The sequence below is a fragment of the Carya illinoinensis genome, chromosome 12, assembly GCF_018687715.1.
Source record: "Carya illinoinensis cultivar Pawnee chromosome 12, C.illinoinensisPawnee_v1, whole genome shotgun sequence".
Taxonomy (NCBI): domain Eukaryota; kingdom Viridiplantae; phylum Streptophyta; class Magnoliopsida; order Fagales; family Juglandaceae; genus Carya; species Carya illinoinensis.
In genome coordinates this window covers 27,171,916-27,199,626 of record NC_056763.1, presented here as the reverse complement: position 1 = coordinate 27,199,626, position 27,711 = coordinate 27,171,916, and the positions used below count along the sequence as shown (strand labels likewise).

At 35.4% G+C, this 27,711-nt stretch overlaps 1 protein-coding gene across 6 annotated transcripts; it reads right to left on the bottom strand.

Annotated features, from left to right (window-relative positions):
• Positions 1 to 245: 245 nt before the first annotated feature.
• Positions 246 to 22,218, bottom strand: LOC122289068 (DNA-directed RNA polymerase IV subunit 1). 6 transcript variants are annotated; one of them, XM_043095984.1, is made up of 20 exons: positions 21,934 to 22,218; positions 19,727 to 19,848; positions 19,210 to 19,325; positions 17,004 to 17,124; positions 16,777 to 16,901; positions 11,353 to 11,406; positions 11,042 to 11,266; positions 10,279 to 10,434; positions 10,067 to 10,162; positions 8,029 to 9,966; positions 6,789 to 6,958; positions 6,612 to 6,678; positions 6,405 to 6,523; positions 5,904 to 6,049; positions 5,494 to 5,753; positions 5,192 to 5,365; positions 4,883 to 5,020; positions 4,076 to 4,341; positions 2,372 to 2,492; positions 246 to 1,130 (listed from the first exon to the last, which is right to left on the bottom strand). In XM_043095984.1, the coding sequence occupies exons 3-20, from the start codon at positions 19,294 to 19,296 to the stop codon at positions 960 to 962; spliced, it is 4,434 nt and encodes a 1,477-aa protein (XP_042951918.1). In that variant the 5' UTR covers positions 19,297 to 19,325; positions 19,727 to 19,848; positions 21,934 to 22,218; the 3' UTR covers positions 246 to 959. The 6 variants fall into 6 exon arrangements, with proteins under 6 accessions (XP_042951918.1, XP_042951922.1, XP_042951917.1 ...); XM_043095988.1 differs by having other exon boundaries at positions 19,721 to 19,845; XM_043095983.1 differs by having other exon boundaries at positions 19,727 to 19,845.
• Positions 22,219 to 27,711: the final 5,493 nt, after the last annotated feature.

Genomic DNA, 27,711 nt, shown 5'->3' with positions numbered 1-27,711 from the left:
TAACTTTAAAGACTCATTTGGATATTAAGAATATTTTAGAATACATTTAAATAATAATAAAATTGATGAACAACAATAGATAATTTATTACTAGTAATGAATAGTTTATAAATAATAATGAAATAATTTGATAACATTTAAAAACAGTTATATTCCCAATTAGGCCTTATAGTAATGAATAGTTTCACAAAGCCACTTGCTGTGATGATTTTGGATAGGTATATGAAAGTATTTAAAGCCATAACTACCAAAAAAAAATCATTGGATTGGATATGAGATGTAGCAAAGTTGCAAAACAACCAGATCACCATATCGGCTAAAATGTCAAGATTTTTTTTTTTTTTGGACAACTTCTGGAAATATGCATCTCTCCATATTACATATAGATACATCCCAATATTGGTATTGATCCTTACAAGCTTCTCGTTGCTGCTTCCACTAGATCTTGTTTGCCTGATGATTGAAGGCAAACAAAGTTATAGTAGAAGCAGCAAAAAGAAGCATGGGTAAGGTACTGCCTATATTTGAGAGAGAGAGAGAGAGCAGCTTGTCTTGAAAATGAAGAAACAAAACAATTGTTAACCAAAAAAATAATTTTAAAACTGCTCTACTAGCTCTCTTGTTGTGCACAATATTCTGCTTGCCCTGGAAATGAACAGCTTGAAAAGGCACGAAAGCTCCAAAACTATTATTCTGAGATGGTCCATCATCGTTAGAGAAGAGCAAATTATGTTTTAGACTGCTGAATAGGTCTGCTGTCAAAGACCCAGCATTTCTTGGAATTGCCTAGGATAAAAGGGCAGGCTTCAGGTGATCAGGATCGTTGCAAGGTAAGTCAAAATGCCTGGCATCTTTAGCTGTGATGTGAAGAACTCGAGCATAAAGGTTATTCTCCAATCCAATGATGGTCGCTTTACACGTTTTGACTTCAGAAATATGTACATGCATATATGGTGGGCTTAGACATTACTGTGTTGTAACCATTTCGATTTGTAGTTTTTTGCCCTTCGAGGATCAATCATCTCAAGAGCACCAAGAACACACTTGTGGTACGAAAAATCTTCAACTGTCCCATCCATTCGTACCAATTCAAAGCAACGTGTATTCTGGTACTTGGGGTGGGAACTAACCTGTAAAAGATTGGGGAAAGAGCCATCATGAAACTCAAGGAAAAGATCCAACAGAATCAAATAAAATGTCATGGATATTTACGGTGACCATTTCATTAGCAAGGAGTTTGAGCGCAAATTCCCATCTGTTCAAACTTAAAATGATTTGCAGCTGAGAAGCATACCTAAGCATCCATTCATTTCAATATAAACTAGTCTAGCAGGAAATTAAGGTTTTGAGTATACATACACCTCAAATGCAACAGTACAGACTTCCAATTGATCCTTTTCTTTTATAAACGGAACTTTAGTTTCCATACTTCTGTCTAAACAAATGAAACAGAGAGATTTTGCATTGTGACACCAAATAAAACTTTGCTACGAATGGATAAATTGGATTCTTTCTCAGCGTGTTGGTTGATCTTGCTAATGTAGTCCTTGGAATATGTGCTTGTATCATTCAAAACACTTCTAACCAAAATGAGGACACTTTTGGATATAATATGACATGAATAATAATTAAGAAAGGTCACCTCAACAGTATTGCAATGTATCTACTACCTACATAAAAGCTGAAACAATATCTTCACAAAAGAATGAGCCACCTCATCAACCATTTTCATAAATTTTATTACCTATTCATTCTTTTATATCAGACAGGTTATTCATTCTTTTGTATCAGAAACCTTTCAGTTTCTCAACTTTTCCCCTCTTGCTGGAAAAAACCGTCTCTCCTCTGATATAAACTCTTCAGTTTATCAACCTTTCAGTTTCCACCTTAGGTGCTTGACTAAACAGTACTAGCAATTTAGTAATTCCAGCCTGTGCATCACGCTGGTTTATGACTAGTATATACTAACTAAAAAATATGTTTTTACAACTAAAACCCGTGGATAAAAAACCTTTTCTTGTAATAATTTCCAACAATGAGAACTTTGAAACTAATAATTACTATATTATATTAGTAATATTACCAAACTTTCATGTTTATACATGAAATAATTAAAACGGAAAAGTTGATAAGAAAAAGAAGAAATCTTAAATATTTATCTATAATTTTTTTATTTTTTTTCTCGATCAGACATGAATGAGAAAGTACACTTGGGAAATATATTTAAGGCACCCACATGGGAAAGAACACTTGGTAAATTCTCCCTCCCTTACAACAAGAAAAGATGCCAACCAGTTGCAGGGAAAGCAGAACTTCATCAAAGGTATGACCAACAATTTATTTATTTATTTTACCACATCATTTTATATACCTTTATGTCCTTTATGTCCTGAGCTCCACTTCCAATCTTTTCATCCCTTCGAGGATGAAAATATAGAGCCATCATCAAAGTTGACTTGTCCTTTTCATCTAACCTGTGATTAATAGGATACCTACAGCCAAACAGGTACAGTTTTTTATACAAGAAACTCCCACTCTTTTGAATTAGGAAAGAGAATCATATAACTATACAGAACTTAAAATCAGAAGGACAAGGAGCTCGAAGAAAGGGGGTAAACAGTGCAGTTGTTCACAGAAGTATCATAACACGCAGATAGTAACATGCCAAAAATAAAATGATTCAAAGTTATTATCACCCTTGCACATGCATGCGAGCAAATCTACACACACATGAGAGCATATCAAAACATTCCTATAGAGAACTTCCGAACACCGTTTCTGATAATTCACCAATTTCTAAAGATGTAATTCTTGGGAGTACATGTGTAGTAAGATCTGAACCCATGAGTTCATCTTCCACCTTGTTCTTAGGTGAGAAGTTTCCTTGATTTATGAGTTATGAGTGAAGTGAGTACTTATCACTCACCAAATTGTATAAGAAAAAAAGTTATGGGTGTTTGCACTTACCCAATCTTTTTTTTTTTTTTTTTTTTGATAGGTAAATTTACCCAATCTTTTTGTAAGAAAATGATCATCAAATGTGATTCACCATTCTGTTAAATAAAGTGACAGGGCTACAAAGAGTTGCTTGTATTAAGCAAATGCTTTTGAGTTAATGCTTGATCATTCGGACCTTTCAATTCATAGATGTGGATCTCAGTAACTCATCCGCTTCTGAAGCTGGAATGCTTAACCCATGAGCTAACCTTCCACCTCATTCTGCTGAGGTGACATATCTTCTGAGTTAAAATTCATTGGTCTACCTCAAAGGTAATAAAACAAAAATTAAAAGTGCTATGGTTATGCATTTTGCTGAGTTTTAAAGTACACCCTAGGAATGCCAGTGACCATAATCTATATTTATAAGTCATTAATGTGAAATAAAATATTTTTTTCACTAAAAGTAATCTTCAATACATGTGCCTTACAAGGTGATGCCATAAACGCTGAAAGATAAAATTCAATGTCTTGTTCAGAGTTCCATAGAGCTAGGAAACAATGGACAATGATAAGTGAAATAGTTGATGAACTCACATAAAATTAAGGAGAAGCCACTAAGTGTAGCATGACTATAACGCCCAATGGAAGGCTCAAGCCACATGGCCTATGCTCCAAAAGAACTAGTCAATGATATAATTGGAGCCCCTTTGAAACTTTATAAAGAGCAAGAACTTCTCATACCCAAGTAATGTGGGATCTCATGCACCACCTACCCTCACTTATTATATGGGGCATCACAATCTCCCCCCTTAAATTCCCGACATCCATGTCGGGCACATCCATTGTAGGTGGCATGGCTCAAGTCTCACATTTCTTATTGGGATAGACTCTGATACCATTTGTAAGGCCTTAATGGAAGGCTCAAGCCACATGGCCCATACTCCAAAAAGACTAGTCAATGATAAAATTGGAGCCCCATTGGAACTTAATAAAGAGCAAGAACTTCTCATTCCCAAGCAATGTGGGATCTCATACACCACCTACTCTCACTTATCATATGGGGAATCACAATGATTGAATGCAATGCAACAAACAAAGCTAAAACAGAGGAGAATCACTGGAGATCTTAACTTACTTGTGCAATATACCCTTCAACACATGGGATAGCTTATGAATATCATTGGATGTCAAAACGCTTCTTAAGAGTGATTTCGATATGCTTTCCATCTTTTTAAGTTCTTTCGGTGCAAGAGCGCTATACTTGAAGACAAACTGAGCGCCACATTTGGCAGATATGCTTTGGTGTACAACAGGCATTTTGGTCTTTACATTCTGCTCATCAGAAATAATTTGGCTACCCAGCAGGTTATAAACATCCTCAGGCTGTGCAAGCTCATACCCCTGATTAATAACAATGGGATCGAAATAATTAGATCTTTGGAAGACAAAAAAAACCCATGTATTAGGCAAAAAATCCACCTCCTCTCTCCTCTCTCCTCCAGGAAAGTCCAAAGCCCAGAGAGAGAGAGAGAGAAAAACAAATATAAAAATTCATAAAAACATTCAAAAGAGAATGATAATGCTATATGCAGGAACAACAATAAATTTTAAAGACCAAAAAAAATAAATCAAAAAAAGAAAAAATAAGAAAAGGAAAAGAAAGATAAACTTTTTATACGCACAATATCTACATATGTTAAACATTTGCTGAATTTGGACGGGACCTTTCAAATTCAAAATTTTTGTATTTTGGGGAGATGTCATTCTTGACTGATTCTGATACCATAATTCATGCCTCAAAAATCCTCTGTTTCTGAACTTAAATCAAAGAATGCATTGTAGGGAGACAATATACAAGTTTTAGAACGAGCTATATTACTAAAACCCTTCACTTAGGAAGTTCCTGGATAGACTTGATCAGCAAGAACAATATACTATGTACCTTCCCAGAATACATAATATCAAAGTGGCTGCCAGTCCCTGTAGAAGGAACCTTTCCCCATGCCAATGCATCAATATGACCCTTAAGATCATCCACAATGCCAGCCTTAGCAGCTTTAATAAAGCATGCACTAGGGTTCTGCACAAATAACAGAACATAAATATGAGTTATTTTGTTATACACAAAATTATCTTTAATTCAAAAAATAATGCAACGCCTAAATAAAGAAAATAAATTGCCTTTGTTTTCTTCTTTTCAAAAAAAAAAAACAAAAAAAAAAAAAATATATATATATATATAAGAACTAACAGAGAAGCAAGACTGCATAAAGGGTGACGAGACTAATGCATGTTCTCTTTGCTGTGCAATGCCTTTTGCATTCAAGCCAACAAACTCTCCAGTGGCTGATAGGCTATCAGCAACAAGAAGCAAATGCTGAGGAAGAACAGACTTGCCAGTGTCGGATATTGCAGAGTTCAGCCTCTGCACATGAGGCATTGCAGAAGTTAAAAATAAGTGACAGTTGAACACCCCCCTCCTCCCTCTCTTCTTTCCTGGGGTTTGCAGGAACCCAAAAAAAAAAAAAAAAAAATAGAGTTGAGAGAACACACATTGAGAAAATATTTCCATCCAGCATCTATTCCATAGGCCAAACAAAAATCATGAACGCTATCTGGATGACTACGTGACCAGTCAATCATATCCATTATTTGTAGACAGTCATTCTTTAGTAAACTCCAGAGATTTGTCTTCTGAGAGTCTCCTGACATAGCAACCCTCAAGTATAGTTCACCAGAAGAACCGTGCTGACATCTTGGTACTTTGGACCAATCATTCCATAAAATATTTACCTTCTTGATCTCTGGGTAACCTAAAGAACATTTCAGAAATTCAGAAATAAGAACAAATATCATTAGACTAACCATGAATGACAAAGAATACACGAATCAAATATGCGTAACTTAATCCATAGAGATAGAAACATTGAAGCTGGATTGAAGAGATGCTATCCACTACCAACCTTTAATAACTGTTCCGAGAAGGAAAGGTATGACCAAGTCTCGAACTGTATCCAATGGTAAAGCAGAATTCCTGGAAACTTCGGCTATTGTGACATTGATGCAAAATATATCATCATCTTCTCGTGTGTCATTTACAGAACAGTCTCTGCCAATTAGTTACCAAGTCAAAAAGAAAAGTAGACCTCAAGGCTTCAGCAGTGCAATGTTGCCTCACATGTGCCCAATAAATCACACATCAGTCTTTTATAAGTAATAAATCGTGCATGTCATACATGCTAAAACTAACTTATATGGCCTCCCAACTGTAGATATAAATTTCAACCAATTATCAAGTCTATGAGATCTGGCAAATTCTAATTTGTTGCATAAAAAACTATTCCTACTTCATACTAAAAAAATATGTGAAAACACCAGGAACAATAAAAATCCACAAATATACAAATATATCCCCAACGATTAACTATAACTAATCTTTTTAATTACACAAAGAAAGCACTTACTTGCTTCTTATTTGCAAGTTGGGAAGCTTGAATTTTGATTCTGTCCTGAAGTAGTCATACCTCTTCTGAAGAGAATTGATGATTGAATGCACTTTTAATCCTCGCATTCTCGCAATTTCCTGAAAGAACACAATAAATCCTCATCTCTTCACAATTTCAGGAACTCGCACAAATATAGAAAAGATATGAATTTTCAAATTGTAATACCTTGCATATATGAAAATGGCATACCCAAGGACTGAAAGACATCTTGCTACAAGTCTGTGGGGAAAAGCTAATATCCACAGAACACATCAATTTATATCAAATTTAAAAAATGAATTTATTGTTAAAATAAAACAGGAAACAGGAGTTACAGCTAAAAAGAGAGAAATGGAAACTAACATTATCATGACAGTAGACACAATTTCTGAAAATATTAATCTCTCCAAATGATTCTTTATTTCTAAGGCTCCATACTCAAAACCATGCCGCTGTCTCCCAAGTTTCTCAGACAAATATATTGACATAGTTTTGTTAGCACTACGTTTTCTGGTCCCAGACTCCAGTACTTTCTGCATAATTAAACCAGAATACAATGGTTTTGTCAAGAATTCTCAGAATGAGACAACATTAATTGAATTTAAACAACTAAAACATCACTAGGTATTCTTTGAGGATTCAGTCACCTCATATGGGCTACCAAGGAACCAATGCCCTACTTCAACACAAAATAAGTGAAAAACAATCCACAAAACCACAAACTACAGAGATCAGTGAGTCAGTGACCAAGTTATGTAGGATTTGTTTGACCTATTTTTTACAGGATTTTTGTAAGTACTTTTGAAAAGGTTATAAATAGTTGCTGCAAATCGATGGAATTACTTAATTACATTAAAAGACTTGGGTTATCCATGAAATGGTATCAACTTGTGTGGTTCCTTTTTTCTGTAAGCAGTGGTCTCCATTTTACTTTCATTAACCTCTTGAAATTTGATGGAATCTTCCATTAAGTGAGTTTTCATAGCAGAAAAATCATCTTGGACCATGGACCACTCAATTATATTAGAATAAGACACTTTTTCTATGCCCCAGAATTTTACATTTTCAACACCGAACACAAGCCCCTGGCTATCTGCCCTTACCCATGAATTTATCAATATAGACAATGGGTTGCTAGAGACTCTGCTAAAAAACCTTGCTTAGAAGAGAAGGCTATAATTGGGTTCCATCTGGACGTCTGTAGATGAATTCCTGTTACTAAATTGTTTTAAATTACAGGGCAATAGGCCCAGGGACTTCCAAAGAACTTGTAGCTCATTTTCAATTGTGTATATAGGTAATGTGGAACACCTTGCAGGGTGGTCTAACCACAGGAATCATTGAGTGCAAGTAGATGCAGTGAACTGCATGCTAATGGAAGTATAATTTCACAGTATATATTTAACGTGATTCTACCCATATTCAACTTCGACAATTGACTGACATATTTGGAAAATGCTATTGCAGCTTCCCTAAAATATTTTCATAGAACAATATGACAGAAACCATACTTGAACTGTGGCACGAGAGAGAGAGAGAGAGAGAGAGAGAGAGAGAGAGAGAGAGAGAGAGAGAGAGAGAGAGAGAGAGAGAGAGAGAGAACCTTCAGATTCAGCAATGGAGAAGTTTCAAGCACACTAATTGGTTGGTCCAAAGCACTGTATGCAGCTTCTGAAATGGCAGAAGCAGACAATGAACCGACAGGCTGGCCACCTATCCCATAATGAACATCAACACTCTCACCAAATAAGTCATCGATGCTGCTAGTTGGAGTAGATGCATCCTTATTATGACTATAATAGAACTGAATAAGCTGATTCCCATATGCGTTACGGACTGTTCCATCGTATGCTGTGTACAAATCACGCATTAAGAACATAAGCCTACGGTTCAAAGTCCCAGGGAGGTCTGCATTGTCACTGAAAGAACTATCTCGACTAGTGACTGAATGAACAAAACACTCTAAAGGATTCAAGCCCGTCAGAAAGGAATTTTCAACTACAGCATACGGGATGTAAGTCCGAGCATGGTCAGGACTATCATCAGCTTTCTGGACTGAACCGTATACCTTTTGGTTATTCCAAGCAGCACATGAGAGCTGGTGGGGGATCCTAAATGATAGAGGAACCAGAGAATGTTGCAAGCCAAGACACATGCTATGCTGAACCAATTTCAGCAAATTACCCTTGCTTCCAGCCTTAAACATAGACATAAAGGAGTTGTCCTTACTTGCATATTTGTAGACTAAGTTTTGTATATCCCGAAAGACTTGCTTGAAAGCATCAACAGAAGCTTGACTGAGTGCAGAAGATTTTTGCTTCTCATAACACAAACGTTCCACGTCAAGAACCACAGCATTCTCTTCACCACCTTCGACAAGAAAATACCGACAAGAATCCACCATCAACTGTTTGAAATTACATGTCTGCTCTGCTTCTTGTAAACCACAAAAGATGTCATCCATCATGTTTTTCCGGGAGGATGAGTTAGAGGAGAGGTACAAGTCTGAAAGTGAAATACTCAAACCACGCATTGATAACCACTCACAAAGAACTTCCTGAGCAGCATACAAGAAGTCAAGTACCTTACCCTGACAATGCTTGATAAGACTTTGAAAAAGGTTGCTATTGTTGTCACGCAGCCAAAAAGATCCTTCAGAAGATAAAAGCTCTCCATTACTAACATAAACACCATTTGAAGGAAAATCATATTCAAAACCTGGAGGCAGTAGCATGCTGAATAATTGCTTGCCAGTCCAAATAAAACTACTTAGTGAGGGAGCTTTGACAATAGCAGGCGGTGGAAGTTGATGCGGACAGAACATTTGCAGCTGCTGCATTTGGAAGAGGTTCAAGAGGATCCCATCCTCCATGACCAAATGGGCAGCAGTTAAACTATCTTGACTAAGCGAAAGAAGGTTCCTACCATTCTGCCCATTAATTAATTGCCTATCTAACGCAACAAGTTCACTAAGTTCAACCCTGGCATCAATAGATTGAGGAATATAGCCATGAAGGCAATCACCATCAAAATCCCCACGAAAAGGAGAGCAGCAAAGTGGGTTGATTGAAAGCACTGAAGCTACAGGTAGGACTTTAACAGAAAAAGCAATAAGGGAGTGTTGATGTATCGATGGAGGCCTGTTTATTAACAAAATATCCCCATCATTAAGAGGCCTGTATATGGTGTCCCCAATTTGAAGTTCGGCAACGCGACGCACACGAACTAGACTACCTTTTCTACGCACATAAACCTCTCCCTTTTCAATGAAACACAGTCTACAGCAATCACTCAATTTATCAAAGTTCCACCTGTTCAAACTCTCAGAAATTTGCAATCTCTCCGCAATATGACAGGGTATACCAATTTCACTGAGCTTAATGTGTGGATCACCAACCACCACCATACGAAAACAGTGATCATTTCGCTTCCCAAGAACAACATCTTTTATCCATCTCAACCCAGAGGAGATGGAAGGATCTGCACCTTTTTTTGGCTGGACAGAAACCAAAAATTTATCCGGTGACTTCTCCGAGCTTAACTGCATGTTAAAAGTACAGATATTAAAACAAGAAAGGCAATCAAGAGGTTCACAAAAGTCTGACTAAAACACTACAAGAAATCAAAGAAGGGCAGCTTGCCTTTGAAATTTTTAGGCAGTCTAGAACACGAGAACCCAACTCATTAGCAATCCCTCTAAAGTCAACCAGTTTCTTGTAGGCCCTGGTTCGGTCATCCTACAATGCTTAATTAGTAGAATCAGCACGAGATGAAAACCAGAAATCGTACAAGATTATGTGCAATTTGTAATCCGCATTAAGACAAGCAGAGCAGTGAATGAGAGAATTCTTACAAATACCAGTCGCTGTCCATTAGAAAATGCATGTGTAACTTCAGTAACACGATGACAGTTTGGTGTCACAGGAAAACAGTTGAGAAAAAGAGATTCGGTCCTCAAAACAAACTTTTTTATGAGCTTCGGATCAACATCATTCAATAAATAACGGACCTGAAAACCAAAAATATGGCATCATAAGAGAGGGGACAGCATAGACCAATTGGATCAGCATTAGAATAAGAGAGTATGCCTAGTTGTGACAACCATAGGGAAAAAAAATATATATATATATATCCAACAGTTCTGAATACAAAATCACTGAAAACAAAATTTGCCTGATTGAAGCAAATATGGTGTGATGCTATTAGCAAACTTATAGGCCTAGTTACTTACCTCTAGTACTAGTTTTCCTAATCCTTGTGCGATCATTGCAAAAGCTGCTAGAATGGACATTAATTACTTATTATTCTACCAAAACCCTTGCAAGTACTTAAGAGGTGAGCAATAGGCAGAGAAATAACGATATCAAATTATAGGTAGGTTCTACCTCTAGAATAAGATACTATTAAGAAGAAGAAGAATAACTTAATATTCAAGAAGATGCCTCTGTGTCTTTGTGCGCATGATAGGGTGTCATATTTTGATCAATGATCAAGAAATGACTATGTTTTCCATATATAACTAGCCAGGAAATTCTATTTATCGTGCACTACTCGTATATTCAAATGATCAAAGACGATTGCGCAATTGAAAAATCCATGTGGGAAAGCCATGTTACCTGTGCATGTGATAGAACCCTTCTGTTTGGTTTCAAACAATTTTCTTCTTGCTGTTCATCTTTTGGAATAAAATCCCAAAAGTCAGCAGACAAACCCCTGAAACTTTTATTCTGAACCTTCGTTTTCAACTTTTCATTTATCTCTACTATAATCGCACAATTTCTGAACACTTCTGTAGAGGAAACCTTAAACTTCACCGTTGGATACCACTCTACTGAATTTCCCTGTTTATTATAGAAGCATGATTTCAAAACCACAAAGGCCTAAAAAAGAAGAAGACTAACAAAAACATGGTAAACTTGAAACTCACAGCACAATATTTGCAACTCTTAGACTGACGATGGCTACGAACTGAATCCCCATCCTGCCACATACATCAAGAGGAGAGATAAAACACCATTAACAACAAGCAGACAACTAGGAAACATGCATTTAGCATAAAATTAAAGTAGCCGAAATTACTATCCACCAGGAAGAGGTATGTGTAACTGATAACTGGAAACTAAGAATTTATTGTACAAAACAGATCTACAAAAGAATAGAGCAATTTTAGACGGTGAATATCATACATTAGATTAGAACCTTTTTTTGATAAATTTAGATTAGAACCTTTAATGAGCTCACCCAAAACAAGTTAAAGCACGCTCCTGAATGGTGAGCTGATGAAAAACACAAAGGTTCAAACACTTTTTTTTTTTTTTTTTTTTTAGAAGAGTAAAAAGTATATTAATAAGAGAACTGCTACAGACACAAAGAGATTACACAAAATAAACCCACAAAATGATGTGGCTTCATGGAATCCATTAGATCTACTTTGTAATAAAAGTAACTTTACAATCTGACGTACCACATCAAGCCACATCAGTTTGTAGGTTTACTTGTGTGTAATTCATTTGTGGATAAAGTATTTTCCTATTAATAAAAGAATAGGCAAAAGTCTCGTTCAGTACAAAGAATGTCCTAACTACGTAGGAACAAAAGAAATAAGGAAATCATGCAAATCTTGGCCATTAAAATTAATGGCGATGGCCCAAGTACAAAGAGTTCTAAAATAGAATGCTTTCAGCTCCTTCATCGATCTCTCTTTGTCCTCGAACGTCCGTGCATTGCGCTCCTGCCATACGCACCACAGGATGCAAATCGGAATCATCTTCCATAAAGCCTTAACTTGGTTGTTACCCCTTAGGTCAGTCCAGCTAGCTAGTGTTGCCACTACGGTCTCTGGCATAACCCAACCCAAATCTAATCTGCTAAAAACCTCGTTCCACAACCCTCTAGCTACCTCGTAGTGTAGTAGAAGATGATCCACAAATTATCCCCCGTTTCTGCACATACAACACCAATCTACAATGATCACTCTTTGTTTTCTCAAATTGTCCGTTGTGAGGATCTTTCCCAGGGTAGCTGACCACACAAAGAAGGCAGCTTTGAGGGGCGCCTTGTGCTTCCACAGTCTTTTCTATGGAAATTGAGAGTGACGCGTTTGTGTTAGGGACTTGTAGAACGCGCATACCATAAACAAACCTTTGCCTGATGGTATCCACCACAATAAGTCTAAGGGCTGGTTGCTTGGTCTGATTGAGTACAACAAACTTAGAAAGGTTTCAAAACTGTCCAATTCCCAATCTTGTGCCGCCCTACTAAAATTGATGTTCCATTGGATTTGATTCCCTACTACCACCATGACCTCTGCCACAGAGGCCTCTTTGGCACTTGCAACCCTGAACAATGCCGGGAAGAGTTCCTTAAGTGCACCATTACCACACCATGTGTCATGTCAGAACTTGATTCTGTTCCCCTCTCATAAACGGAACCTGGTGTGCCAGGAGAAGACCCCCCAACCTTGCCTGATATGTTTCCACAACCCCACACCATACACCCCTCTGACTTCCTTAGTACACCATTCACCCCATAAACCACCGTACTTACTCTCAAACACCAACTTCCAAAGAGCTTCTGGTTCTCTATGGCAATGCCATAGCCACTTACCAAATAATGCTCAATTAAAAGTTCTCAAGTTTCTAATGCCCAGTCCACCGTTCGCTAGAGGCCTACATACCTGCTCCCACCTAACAAGATGAAACTTGAACTCCTCGCCCATTCCTCCCCACAAAAAATCCCTTTGAAGCTTTTCAATACGAAGTGCCACCCCTGCTGGAATAGGAAATAAGGACAAGAAGTAGGTCGGAAGATTAGATAAAGTACTATTGATTGGTGAAGTTCTTCCCCCTTTAGATAAATACATTTGATTCCACCCTGCCAATCAACGCTCTATTCTCTCAATCACTATATCCCAAAGAACAATCGCTCTCGAAGGAGCCCCCAATGGAAGGCCCAGATAATTCATAGGAAGTGAGGCGATCTTGCATCCCAGAGTATTGGCCAAGTGTCTTAACCGCGGAATGCCTCCGATAGGCACCATCTCTTATTTGTCCAGGTTTACTTTCAACCCTAAGACCACCTCAAAGTAGAGTAGTAGTGCCTTCAAAACTCAAACCTGGCTTTGGTCCTCCTCACATAAAATAAGAGTGTTATCTGCAAACAATAAATGAGAAATGTTAATATTACCCTCTCCCGAGGGACCAATCGAGTACCCATTCATTCTCCCATTTGCGGACAAGATTGAGATCATTCTACTCAAGGCCTCCATCACAATGACGAAGAGTAATGGGGACAACATGTCTCCTTGTCTCAGGCCTCTTGTGCTATTGAAGAAGCCCGTTGGGCTTCCGTTTATTAGAACTGAAAATTTCACCGTAGATATATACCAACGGATCCAGGAGTGCCATCTCTCCCCAAAGTCACACTTTCCCAAAATATCTATGAGAAAGTCCCAATTAACATGGTCACACGCCTTTTCCATGTCTAACTTGCAAATAATCCCTGGAAAGCCCGCTTTCAGTCTACTATCTAGACATTCGATAGCAATGAGTATTGCATCTAAAATCTGTCTGTCCTTTACAAAGGCATTTTGAGGTTTTGAGATTATCTTTCCCACTGCCTCGCTAAGACGATTCACAAGTACCTTGGATAGAATCTTGTAAACCCCATTAACTAGGCTTATGGGTCGGAAATCCTTAACTCCTCCGCCCCCACCCTTTTCGGTACCAAAGCGAGAAAAGTGGCGTTTAAGCATTTCTCAAACTTTCCAAACAAGTGGAACTCCTGGAACACCTTCATTAGATCCTCCTTTAACACCTCCCAGCATGTTTAGAAGAACCCCATAGAGAACCCATCAGGGCCCAGTGCCTTGTCTGAAGCCATTTTCCTAACCACTTCTAGCACCTCCCCCTCCTCGAACGGCCTCTCCAAACGATTTGCAGCCAACAACCCAATGGTGTCAAAAGTCAGCCCCACTAACTTAGGCCTCCAATCCTCCTGCTCAGAAAGAAGCTGTTCAAAAAAACCAACCACGAGATTGTTAATCACCTGCTCATCCTTGCATTCTGCCCTGTCAATCTTCAGCATCTCAATATTATTAGATCTCCTGTGAGAATTGGAAACCCTATGAAAAAACTTAGTGCTACGGTCACCTTCTTTCAACCATAATGTTCTCGACTTTTTGTCTCCATGAGATATCTTCCATACGGATGATCCTCTTGAGATCTGAAACCAAAACTAACTTTTGAGCCACTTCCTCCTGGTTCAAAGGATAGCTTTGATCAGAATTCCATTTATAAGATAGCTTTTGATCAGAATTCCTCAGTGGCTGAAAATATGTGTCTTACCGCTGGTTCCATACTTTGGTCTGTGAGATTCACTAGAGCAGCAGAAGATTGGGAGGTGGGCGCTATCACTGACTTCTACAATGCGCTACATGACTTGAAGATTAGGGCTGGAGGGGAAGACAGATTATTATGGACATGCACAGGGAATAAGAAATTTTCAGTCCGTTCGTACTACAAGACCTTGACGAATCACTCCCCCAATGCCTTCCCTTGGAAGAGCATTTGGAGAAGCAAGGTTCCCCTCAAGGTCGCTTTCTTTGGGTGGGTGGCGTCTCATGGTAAAATACTAACCATAGACCAGCTAAGGAAGCATGGACTCTTCATAATGGATTGGTGTTTCATGTGCAAACACAATGCTGAACCAGTGGACCACCTTCTCCTTCATTGCGACACAGTAAAGGTATTATGGTATGAGATTTTCTTGAGGCTTGGCATTGCTTGGGCCATGCCACGGAGGGTGATCGATTTACTGTCTTGCTGGCAAGGGCTAAGAGGGAATTGCCAGATTGCAGCTGTATGGAAGATGGTACCTTTATGCTTAATGTGGTGCATGTGGACCGAAAGAAATGGCCACTGTTTTGAGAATAAGGAACGCTCTCCGGATGCTTTTCGAGCTTTTTTCTTTCACACTCTACTCCTTTGGGCATCTACTATAGTTTTGAATGGAACGAGTCTTAGTGACTTTTCCACTACTATCCGTAGCACTTAGATTGTAAATAGGCTTTTTTCTTGTATATTCCCTGCGTACTCGGGCTTGGCCTATTTACGTGGATCAATAAAATTTATTTACCTGTAAAAAAAAAAAAAAAAAGATTCTTGTACCCTTTCTAGCTCGTGAATCTCTATTTGCTTGGTTTTCTTGAGTTCCCCGATGTTACCAAAGGATTGCATATTCCACAATTTTAAGTCTTGCTTCAGGGCCTTCAGTTTTCCAGCAAAGATAAAGCTAAGGGTAACCTGTACCTGATAAGATGACCACCATCGTCCGACCCTATCCACGAAACCTTTTGAATTCAGCCACATGTTTTCAAACTTAAGTTTGAAGTTTCATTCGTCTATTCAAACACTTTATAATGACCCAAGGGAGCAGATCGGGGCTCATACTCCAAATGGACAAGTCAAGATTACAATTTGACTCCTTCAAATCAATATGAAGGCCAAGAAATTCTCTCTACCAGACAATGTAAGATCCCATCCACCACACTAATAGATGTGGGGTGTTAAAATCTCTCCACTTTAGACAATTTCCTCGTGGTGTGGCTCAAGACATTGCAAAACTCAAATCCCACACTTCTAGTTGAGATAGCTCTAGTGCCATTTAAAACGACCCAAGAAAAGTTCAAGTCACGTATAGGTTTATGCTCCAAAAACGCTAGGTAAGGTTACAATTAGAGCTCCTTGGGGTCATTATCAAAGATTCAAGGGTATAAACTTCTCCCACTCAGGAAATTTGGGGTCTCATATGCTACCCCCCCATGGATGCAGGGTGTTATGTATTTTCTCTCCATCTGATTCTTGTAACCTCTTCATTTAGATTGTATGTTACCAGAGGACCTTTTGAATATTTTTTATGTACTTGCATTGCAAACGTTTTTTTATAGCAACATCTTATTTGGGGAAAAAAGGGTTCTTTTTTAAACAATTTCTTTATCAAAAAGAAAATGGAGATGCAGTTTGCACAAAAGGTCAAAACTATATTGAACACAAGTCTTCTGTAAAAGAAGCTCTCATGTTGACATCAACAGTGGAACAGCTACTATTGACACAGCCAAAAACACCAAGGAAGTTTAAGAAATGATTTCAGATACATAAGAAATCAATCAGAAAAGTATCAATTACAAATGATTAATCGGTCATCCACACTGATAAAAAAAAATTGCAAACATCATCCATTACATGCCTTATGACATAAATACTTCTAGCAGTTTCTGGAATACAGTAAAAACTTTGAATGGGACAACAATATAACAATGCTACTTTTAAGCATAAGGCGTGAAATACCTGACCTTGACCTTTAGTTCTTGCCGTACAGATTTACACCCCGGGCAAATTTTGTTCAAAATCTTTGCAACTTCCGATAAAAAATAAGGATGGAGTATGGTGAAAGGAAACTTGATAACCCCAAAATGACCTTAACAAAACAATTATAGTAATAATTCAGTACAATTTCCATGAAGAGAGCATAGAAGAGGGACTCATTTTCACATAAGTTAATATCAAATTTCTATTATACCTTCACAGTATTTTAAATCTCTGGCACCGCATGTGGAGCATTGAGAAGATGGATTTGGAAGTCCCAACTTAGGATCAGTGACCTCACTAACTGCGTCAATCGATATAACAGATACCTTCTCCTGTTACAATATGACAATGCTTTAAAGGCACTTTGATCAAGAAAAAAATATCTCAGTTCTTTGAAACCATCAAACTAATTTATGCCTGAGAGATAATCCACTTGACCAAACAGTTATTTTTATTCTAGGTTCTAATAAAAGTGACATACTCTCTTAAAAGCATCATTTTTAAATTAAGAAACACACATAATGAAAAAACAGTCAAAGGAGGAATAGACGAATGAAACTTCAAACTATGATATGTGAGAAGGGGTTGGAGACTACGGGGTTGGAAACTACAGGGCTGCAAATAAAATGACAAAGAAAAAGGATATATTAATAAACAAGGCTGCAAAAGAATATAATTTTTACAGAACCTGAAAATTAGCATCTATAGGTAGAAAAATGACAAAGAAAAAGGATATATTAATAATAATGACATCATGACAATGATAGCATGGACGCCAACTTAATGTACAATTGATTTTCTCCTATTTCTTTAAATTTTTTATTTTAAGAAGTAGCGTCCAACATTCATGCAAAAACGTCCACACAGAGAGAGAGAGAGAGAGAGAGAGAGAGAGAGAGAGAGAGAGAGAGAGAGAGAGAGAGAGAGAGAGAGAGCATTATATAGAGCACCTCCCCTGGTAAAAGTGTTTCAATGATTTCTTTTGGAAAACCTAAAACTACATTAAGTGGAGGCAGGACCGACAGATGGAAGTCAATGAGACATAAATAAAGTCATTAAGTACACCAAGGGACAGACAAATTTCAGCACCAATATATTTTTTTTTAGAGGTAAATTTCAGCATCAATATATAATCCCATACACACATCAAGTGAAAATTAAAACAAAAAAAAATGTTGGAAAGTTAGTGGGGACACCAAGAGAAACAAATGAACTTCATTGTTGTAGCATATAAGACTGCAGCCACGTCAAGGAATGAGCAATATAAAAGAAACAAAGCCTCTCCAAATGGTGAGTAACTTTTCTATACCACCCACATTTAAGAAACAGAATAAATGTTTTCCATTTTACTTATGAAAAACCCAAAAATAATAACATGCGCTTAATCTCCAGTAAGCTATATTTCTCACCCTTGAAAGTCCATTTCTTTTTCTTTTTCTATTACAACCAAATGCACCAAAACAGAAATTTTGTTTCTGTCTATATCAAGTTTGTATAAAGTGACATCGAGCTAATAGAATTCTCCAAAACCTGAACCTGAATCATCTTTGATTCCTGAAGTTCAACCTCCTCCCAAGACTAGCTTAAGCCCGTATTTTCTTTAAAGAAATGTGGCCTGCATAGGTACATTAATTAACCAAACCTACTGCATCTCTAAGTTAAGATATGTTACCATTTCCAATTTATTAGCATTGGCACCTACTGGTTCCAAAGGCATTCAATTTACAAGAATGCACCCAATCTGCAGACTACAAGAATGAACAGCTATTTATAATTAATCAGTTTCTTCAAAATAAAATTACGTGATACCAGAAGACCTCTAAGTGTTTTTTTTATAGGTAAAAGTAATTTTTTTTTTTTTTTATAAATAGGTAAAAGTAAAATTTTATTGAAATAAAGACATTAACGAAGTACACTAGAAGTATACAAGGAGAATGCCTAATCCCCCAAGACCCCCAAGTTTTACAATTTGAATTATTTTTTTATTGGCACCAAGTGTCCAGGAACAGCGTCCTGACTAATCCTGGGAGTGCACAGGCCCTCGGCAAGGAGTTTCCCGCAAGTGCACCTCGGATAATTCAGGGGAAAAATCCCCCCGTCCAATGGCCCCTAGAGATTGTTTGCACCCAATGGGATTCAAACCTTAGACCTGGAGGGAGCATACATTCAAGACCAAGGCCTTTACCCTTTGAAATTACAATTTAAAATTAAGGACATCAATCAAATAAAAAACAAACAAACACTAGACACTGCCTAATATAGCTTTGTTTTTTTTTTTGATTAGTAATCAAAAGTGTATTAATCAAAAACAGGCCTAGCCCAGTATGTACTAATATAGCTTTGTTCTCCTATATTTTCTCTCTTTTTCATCTTTGCACACCACCAAAATATTGGATTAACCATGGAAAAGATCTTACTGTATCCGTCTGAGTTGAAAAACTAAATCTTATGGCGGTGATGTGACCAGATGGCACCTGTTGCTCTTCAGAAAACTCATGGTCCATGGGGCTTGGTATGGAACAAAACAAGCAACCTATGAAGCAGATCAAAAGTGTTAAAACAATGGGACAGCTTAAAAAAGTTATCAAATAAAGAAGTATCATGGTATTTATTATGAGTGAAGTGAAGGGCATAGAAAGAAACACCATGAATGTGTCCTTGACTCAAAAAGTTTCCTAGCATGGCACGCCCAAGTATATGTGCCCAAAGTAAAATAAGCCACTGGCCAAGGAATCTTGGATGGTCAGAAAAATACTTGGAATGAAACTTGAGAATTTGTACAGGGCATAGAATTTTTTTTTTTTTTTTGATAGGTAAACGGTAGTATTAATAAGAAATAGACAGAGTCCAAGTACACAAGAGTTATACAAGAGGAAGCATAGAAAAAATATTTCAGATATCTATAAACATTAGAAAGCCACATCCCACCAAAACCTGTCTGATATGCTGGCCCAAAGATGTCTGATATCTTAGCTGGCAAAGTCTCTGGTAGGTGGCACTACAGGCCTGACTTCGAATCTTCCGAAAGGCATAAAACTACCTCTCTGAATTGACTGCTAAAAAGGATTTAGGGTGAATGAATAGAAGAAGTTTTAAGTAAACACAAAACAAATTTCAAAAGAATCCAAAAAACTAATGACACCAATGTTAATGGTAAATGATGTAAAACCGGTTAAAAATGATTGCAGAGTTGAACAGTTTTTTGTTCACAAGAAACTTGATTTTTTTTCCTCATTAAGGTCCTCTTTGCCATTTATTGGAATCATTCCAAACCCCCCTAATTTGGATGTGAATCACACAACTCAAGTCTCTTGTCACCAAAGCTCAACAAGAAGATGCTCAAACATTAAAACACAACATATGATCTAAGGTTCTCTTCCACCCAAAGTGCATAAATGGTGGGTTGACGGTAGCTAGCATATGCCACAATAAACTAAATATTAAAAAAAATATAATATGAAGTTTTCAAGCATATGTTTAAAGAAAATCCTTTCGAGTTTTAACTTGTTTGGTTATTTTATCAAGCATGTCATGCACAAAAAAGCTTCAACAGAATCTGTTTACAAGTATAAAGCTTCAACAGAATTATCTTACCTACTCTCTCGCTCTATTTTTTTTTTTTATTAAGTTACTTTCCCCCTCATTATAAATCAGATCTCTGCAAAGTAATACTTGTATCATGCATGCTTCTCCAATTATGTCAAAAACTGACCTTCTATCCTCTTCAAGGAATATAAGCGAACGAATTACTTCAATAAACTATGTCATACATCATCTAGTAAACTCAATCATATAAAATAAAATTTAAAAAATGCCTCTACATACAAGGAAAAAGTAAAGAAAGAACATATGTCTGATGAACTATATTAGTTAGTACACGAAGGACCTAAAAAACTACAAGTACTCTAAAATAGTAAACTTGTTATCAGATACGGTGCAGATGTCATGACACGATAGGGTGTAATGCACCATAAATTCAGGGTGGCAGACTTGAATTAAATGTCCTTTACTAATTTTGCAGCCTATCCTGTATGATCTCTTGACCAAGGTAAAGATAAAAATGGAAAGAAGTGGTGACGTCATAGTACAATAGGGCGCAATGTTCCGTGAATCCCGACTGGAAGAATTGATATAAATTTCCTTAACTAATTTTGTTGTCGCCACTATATGATCTCAGGAACAATGTAAACATAATAACAGAATAACAGATTATGCCATGCTGGACAATCAAACGATTCAAACTCAAGGATTGTGCATAACCTTGAACATGGATCGAATCAAACGCATGCATTCTAATTTAATGAATGATATCGGTGAAAAACAGCAAAGAGTGACTAACCACAACCAACAAACAATATCCATCCCGAATTGATCAGAAAATTGCAGACTCCATTAATACAACCGATCAACTATCAATTAGGAAACACAGATGATACCATATAGCTCAAATATTGAAATGTATATGAAGAAAATTTGTTAACTCGAGAAAGTACCAATGCGCGGGCCCGTGCACACATATTTATTCTTAGAATACTAACATTAACAAAAACGATCACCACCAACCAGCAAGCAAATTAGGGCCTTTAATCAATCAAAGCATCAAACATAAGCCACCAATATCACCATTGATCATTTAGCTATAGCAACGGTAGATCGTAAATTCATGAAGCTGACATAATCCCGAGTCGCTCTTAAGTTCACATGTCAAACAAAACACCGATCATAGCCGCAACAACCGATAACGCAACGTAAACTCGCTCCCGGACAAATCTACTGATTGCAGTAATCGAACTGATCAATAACTCAAAATTTCTACGCACATTGTCCAGAGTCTAATTCTTTAACCCCTCAATAATCATCATCAACATCACATATGACACACCCGAACACAAACCCCCCATGCACATTGCCAAAAAAATACTTCCAATTTCACGACCCCTTGCAAACCCGGAAACCATCTCCGCATGCAAACACAAAAGAAAATACCATGATCACCATAAAAAGAAAAAAAAAAAAAATTACCCCGCATTCAGAAATAGAATAAAGACAAACACTTTCAAACAGAACGTAAACATGCAACATCGATCATTGAAAAACTAAACGAGAATTCAAGGGAAAAGAAAAAAGGAAACTTTACTGACTTTGTCTCAGAAAGATGTGCCTTTGTTAATGGAGGCTCTCTGTAGGACCACCTTTTGTGAAAGAGGCGATAGAGTGCGAGTCCAAAACAGTATCTAATGGTGGGATTGCTCTGACTCGGACCGATATGCTGAGAGCTGTAAATATAGACGTAATCGAGGGCAAAGAGGCCAGAGACTCGGGTTTTGTAATAACAGGATGATGAGAGTTGGGACCTAAAGAGAGGTTTAAGGATTTTGACGCCGCCGGCGCCGGTATGTTTCCACAACCAAGAGACAAACGCGGAGTCCAAGGAAGGTTATGGGTTGTGTCAGATGTATAACCCCCTTTTTTAGTTTTTATTTCGATATTGACCTCGATTGTATTGTTGTTAAATTACCGTCCAGGACAATCAATAGGAAAGAGGCGATAGAAAATTTTAAGGTATTTGTTTTTAAGGTATTTGATATCTAAAATAGAAAATTTTACTTATAAGTTGGTGTACATAACATGCTATATAAAATACTTGCATTATATAAATATTATCATATAAATGATGTGAATTGTATATTTTACATACTAACTTGCAAACAGACGAACTTATATAGAAATAATATTGATAGGATTTGTTGTTAAATTATAGGATTTCAACATATCTTTAATGGTATGGTTAAGGGCTAGTTTGGATACTCAAATCCAAACTATCTTATCATATCTCATATCATATAATTATTACAACTTTCACAAAATTTTATATAAAATATAATAAATAATTCAACTTTTTTTAGTTTCAAAACAAAATTAATATCAAAAAGTTATATTATAATAATATTTTATTAAATTTTAACAAATTTTAACAAAACATCTCATCTCATTTCATCTAAACTGTGTAATTAATATTTCAAGTTTTACATTAAAAATATTATTGATTTTTAGTAAATGACTTATTCTATAGGATAAAAGTACTTTTGGGAGCTCTTGAGTACATTTATTACTAGACAAATGAGTTGTTTGGTATTTAAAAGTGAAAAAATAAAAATTAATGGGCATTAGGGGTGTAACCGGTCCGGTTTTAGACTAAATCTAGGACCGAACCGGTAGGCACCGGTTTTACATTTTTTAAAACCGATTACGCACCAATTACCCTCCTAAACCGGTATTCCGGTTTTACCGGTCCGGTTCGGTCTGGTTTTAATAAAATATATATTTATTATAAAAAAAAATCTGTTTATAAAAAAAAAAAAAAAAACTGCTATGTCAAAAAATTATACTTAAAAAAAAAACTACTATATAAAAAGACTACTATGCAAAAAAAAAAAGTGCTATGTAAAAAATTTATGCTATTAGTATAGCTTTGGTATGGTTTTATATAAATTATATGCTAATATATATAATTTATATTTATCTACTAATGTCTTATGTACTTATCAAAAAAAATATAAAGAGTTTTAAGTGTATTAGGCCATTAAAATTTAGTAATAATATTTAAGTGATTTTCTTTCTTTTTAGGTTCTTACTTCTTACGAATCTATGATAAAATGTTATTAATAAATAATATATATTTATAATATTATATATTTAAAGCATATGATCAATTAAATTTTCATGTTTGAGATTAAACTTTTATTTTATAAATTAAAATAATACTATCTTATATATAATTATAATTTATATTATTATATATTATATATAAAAAATTATATATAATATAAAATATATAACATATAACATTAAATAAATAAATAAATATACACATATTAAATAGTACTGGTCCGGTCTAGGCTAGTCCGGTCTAAAAATAGCCGGAATCGAAACCGGACCGGTTCCGGCCGGTTTTTCATTTTATGAAACCGGTTCCGGACCGGACCGGTTCAAAACCAGCACAACTGGTCTGGGCCGGGCCGGTCCGGTTTTCTGATTTACCGGTTAAAATTTACATCCTTAATGGACATTCATTTTAAGTGTAGTTTTTGTTCACAGTTGGCTCATTGCAAAAGGAAAATCACATGAGGTGGCTTTTGGAGCTACGACAATCAATCAAGTATCCAACACTATCTTTTATCTACTCTTTTGTTGTTGTTTTTGGTAAGTTGTTTTGTCTGATAGTTTCTTGGGCTTGAGTCACTTGGGGGAGACAAAAATGCCATCCTAGGACGGTACGACCTAATGCATAAATTTTTATATTATTTGAAGGCACGCCGCTTGAGTTAAAAGTGAAGAAGAGTATTATAAGCATTTTAGCAATGTATATTACTATATGATATGAATGTCTTAACTCTTAAATTTCATTTGTTTGGTGGAGTAGCAATTGAGAGCTAACACTTTATCATAAATATTTTAAGTAATAAAAAAATTAAAAAAAAATTATATTTTTAAGTCGATACGTAGAACACATTTAATAAAATATTTATATAATAGAAATTATTTTAAAATATAAATCATTTAAGTGACGTATATAATACACTATACATACCACTTGATAATAGAGAAACTCAAAATCAATTAATTAATTATAACAGATGTTTAGTGAAATAAAGGCAATTATGTTATTAATGTAAAGTTCGAAGGGCATTTGTTTAGATTGGGGGCGTTACCAGATTATCAGTCATGGGAAGTGAGAATTGCAGTCAAAGGGCAAACTTGGTAAATCATAGGGTGTTGGATTTATCGAGAGGCTGCGAAGCCGTGTGGCTTGGCGGGTGTCACGTGATCGGCTCAGGGGGCTCGTCTCACTCGCTCGGGGAATTTTTTTCCATCTAAAAATGTAATTAAAAAGAATTAGGCTCGAAAAACACTTGTTACCTATTTTATATAATCTCATCTTATTATTATAATTTTTATAAATTATCATATAAAATATAATAAATAATTAATTTTTAAAATTTTAAAATAATAATTTTAATTTTAAAATTTAATATTTTATTAAATTTATAACTTCTATTTCTATTTATTTTATCTCAACTTATTGTCAAACCTAACTCGGTGGCCCACGTGCTTTATGAAATAGAGGGCCTAAGCTTTTAGCCTTTTGCACAATTCCTATCCCACTGTTGCCTTTTGCCGAAAGATGATTCCGGATGTATATAAAATTAACATTTCCTACTTAAAAAAAAAAAAAAATCATTAACAAAGATTTATTATTTATATTTTGCACGACTAGATGACATGTTCAATTTATTAAATTTAATAATTTTGGTCAGCTTATAGATATTAATTATAAAAATATAATTTTTTATTATCAAATCGATAGATAGACCACATCACTTATATCATTTAAACAATAATATTTGATTTATATTATTTAAATTTAATTTTTTTAAAATTAGATTGTACCATGTAGGCATTTAAATACGAGAAATAATAGTTACAGTCGTGAATGCGCAAGTACCATACAATAATTTTGATAAAATTGAATAAATACCATATCCACATGAATAAAAATGAATTTTTTTTTATAATAGATCTTTCTTTTTCAAAACAACTGTATATTACTTGCACACTTCATTCCTATATATAACATTACTTTTTAAATATATATGTTATCTACTTTATAAATATAATTTTTATAAAAGAATACGAGGTTGTCATATGTTCTCATATAAAATTGGCTTTTTTTAACAAAAGTGATTACTTCCATCATAATTTCATAAACATTTCATTTTTAAAAAAAATGTTAAATAAGTATCTTTAACTATCTAATCAAGAGCCTATTTCATTATATTTTTGGTTGACTAATTAAAATTATACTTTTTACATTTAAAAGAAAAAAGGAATACAACCATAAATAATTTTTATAAAAATAAATTTATAAACTAACGTAAATTTATATAATATATTAATTTTAATTTATAATAAAAATAATCAAATAATCTGAAGTATTACTGCATAAAGAAGTTTCAATTTATGAGTTTATTGTTATAAAATATACAAAAACTTTTCTCTTAAAAAAATAATATTTTTTTAATTTTAAATTATCACTCAAGGTCACTTAAGTAATTATAATTGTAATCAGTAACGGGCATTCACGGGGAAACGTACGTTTCGACGGAGAGTTTAGGAAAGGTGCCGACGTGGAATGCATGCAGCTAGTGACAGGCACGGGAAAAGCAGGCGAAGGACGTCGTCAGTCACTCGAGGCATTTGGAAATTGGGCTTTTTATTATAAGAAGATGAGCTTAGATTCTCCCCCAATAATTGACATTGCTTTTTTAGTCCTGTCTTGTCAGATTGAAATTGACTCTTACATTATTTACAAAACTACTACAAGTTTTTACCGAGTAAAAAACAATGATTTTTTCAAAATAATAATAATAATTATGTAAAATATACTTTTAAGATATTAATTAGGTAAAATGATATATATAAAATTTTAGCTTTTTTTTTTTTTATATATATATTACTTTGAATTAAAATACTTCTCTATGAAATTTTAGCTTCTTTTTTTTTTTTTTTTATATATTTTTTGCTGCTGCTAATTCTTGTTATTTATATTAGTGACCTTATATGTTTCTTTTATATAATTAAGGAGGGTGGCTTTGATTGATTGATTGATTGATAAGTTTACATTTATATTATTTTTATGATAACGAGAAGGAAAAATAAAAAAAAAAGAATTATTGTAATTTTTAAGTTTGAGGGCCCTTTGAAAGCATCTACAAGTGTTAAGTTTGTATAGGCAGTGAGATGAGAGTTTTGAATTTTAAAATAAAATATTAAAATATTATATTTTAATATTATTATTATTTTGAAATTTGAAAAAAGTTAAGAAAAAATTAAATTATTTATTATATTTTATGAGTGAATTTAAAAAAATTATAATAATAAAATGAGAATTTTGATATTGAGATGAGAATTTTTTAGTATCAAACCGAACCTAAAATTAGCTTTGAAAGCAGGAGTTGGGAAGAGACATAAACATAAAACAAAGGATTTAGATATTTAATTGGAGTGGGATATGTGTCTTTATGGGCAAGCTCGTGTGGTAAACAAGGACAAGTTATGTTGTTTTGCATGGGATTTCTCTCATCAATTTGTAACACTTCTTCTTGGTATATGAGACCCCGACAAACTCCTACAAATATCTCAACTTCGATGCTCTTAAGATACACGTGACATTTGATGCAAAAATAAATAAAACCTCATTTTTCTCAAAACCCAAAAGATTAAATAAAAGAAACAAGGAGTTAGGTGTAGGAGTGTTTGGTGTGAAAGGATCTTACAATCATTTATTTTTTAACTTTTTGGAAAATGAAAGAAAAATAAAAGATTGTTTGGAGGAGTACCTACCATTCCTCCTGGTTTGGCGCAGTTCTGAAAAATCTCATAATGACGAACCTGATACCGGTTCAAAATTATTGAGGTTTTCCCCAGAATAGCAGTCAATGCATGAGTAATGACTTGGGGAAAACCAACTACCCTACCTTAATAATAATTAATGAGGATGGCCGAAACTGCCAGAAACGCCATTGAATCAAAGGACAAGGCATGAACCGATAAAACCAGCCGTGGGGTATAGACCGATCACTGCATTTGTAAATATTTTTTTGATAATAAATTATACTATTTTTCAGAATAATTGCACGTGACTTGTGAATGTAGGTAAGATTCCTCTTTTATGTCAGTGATGAATCATATGAAAGCTACCATTCAGCTCCAGAACATGGAGGCAAAGTGACCCTACAATTTTCTGGGGGTTATAGCCTTTGCTGCTTTGCCACTTTCTCATTTTTGTGATGCACCCAGATCAGCAGCAGCGTGCCAGCGGCACCCTAAAATCCTACATGGTTTACTGCGTTTCCCAT

Bases quoted from the DNA above. Each gene is read 5' to 3' on its own strand.
- LOC122289068 (XM_043095984.1), bottom strand. From the start codon at position 19,296: ATGGACCATGAGTTTTCTGAAGAGCAACAGGTGCCATCTGGTCACATC. The intron at 6,959-8,028 runs GTTCTCTCTCTC...TTAATTATGCAG, and splicing joins CTCCATTGCTGAATCTGAAG to AAAGTACTGGAGTCTGGGAC. The intron at 6,524-6,611 runs GTATTACAATTT...GTGTTCTTTCAG, and splicing joins GCCATTTTCATATATGCAAG to GAAATTGCGAGAATGCGAGG.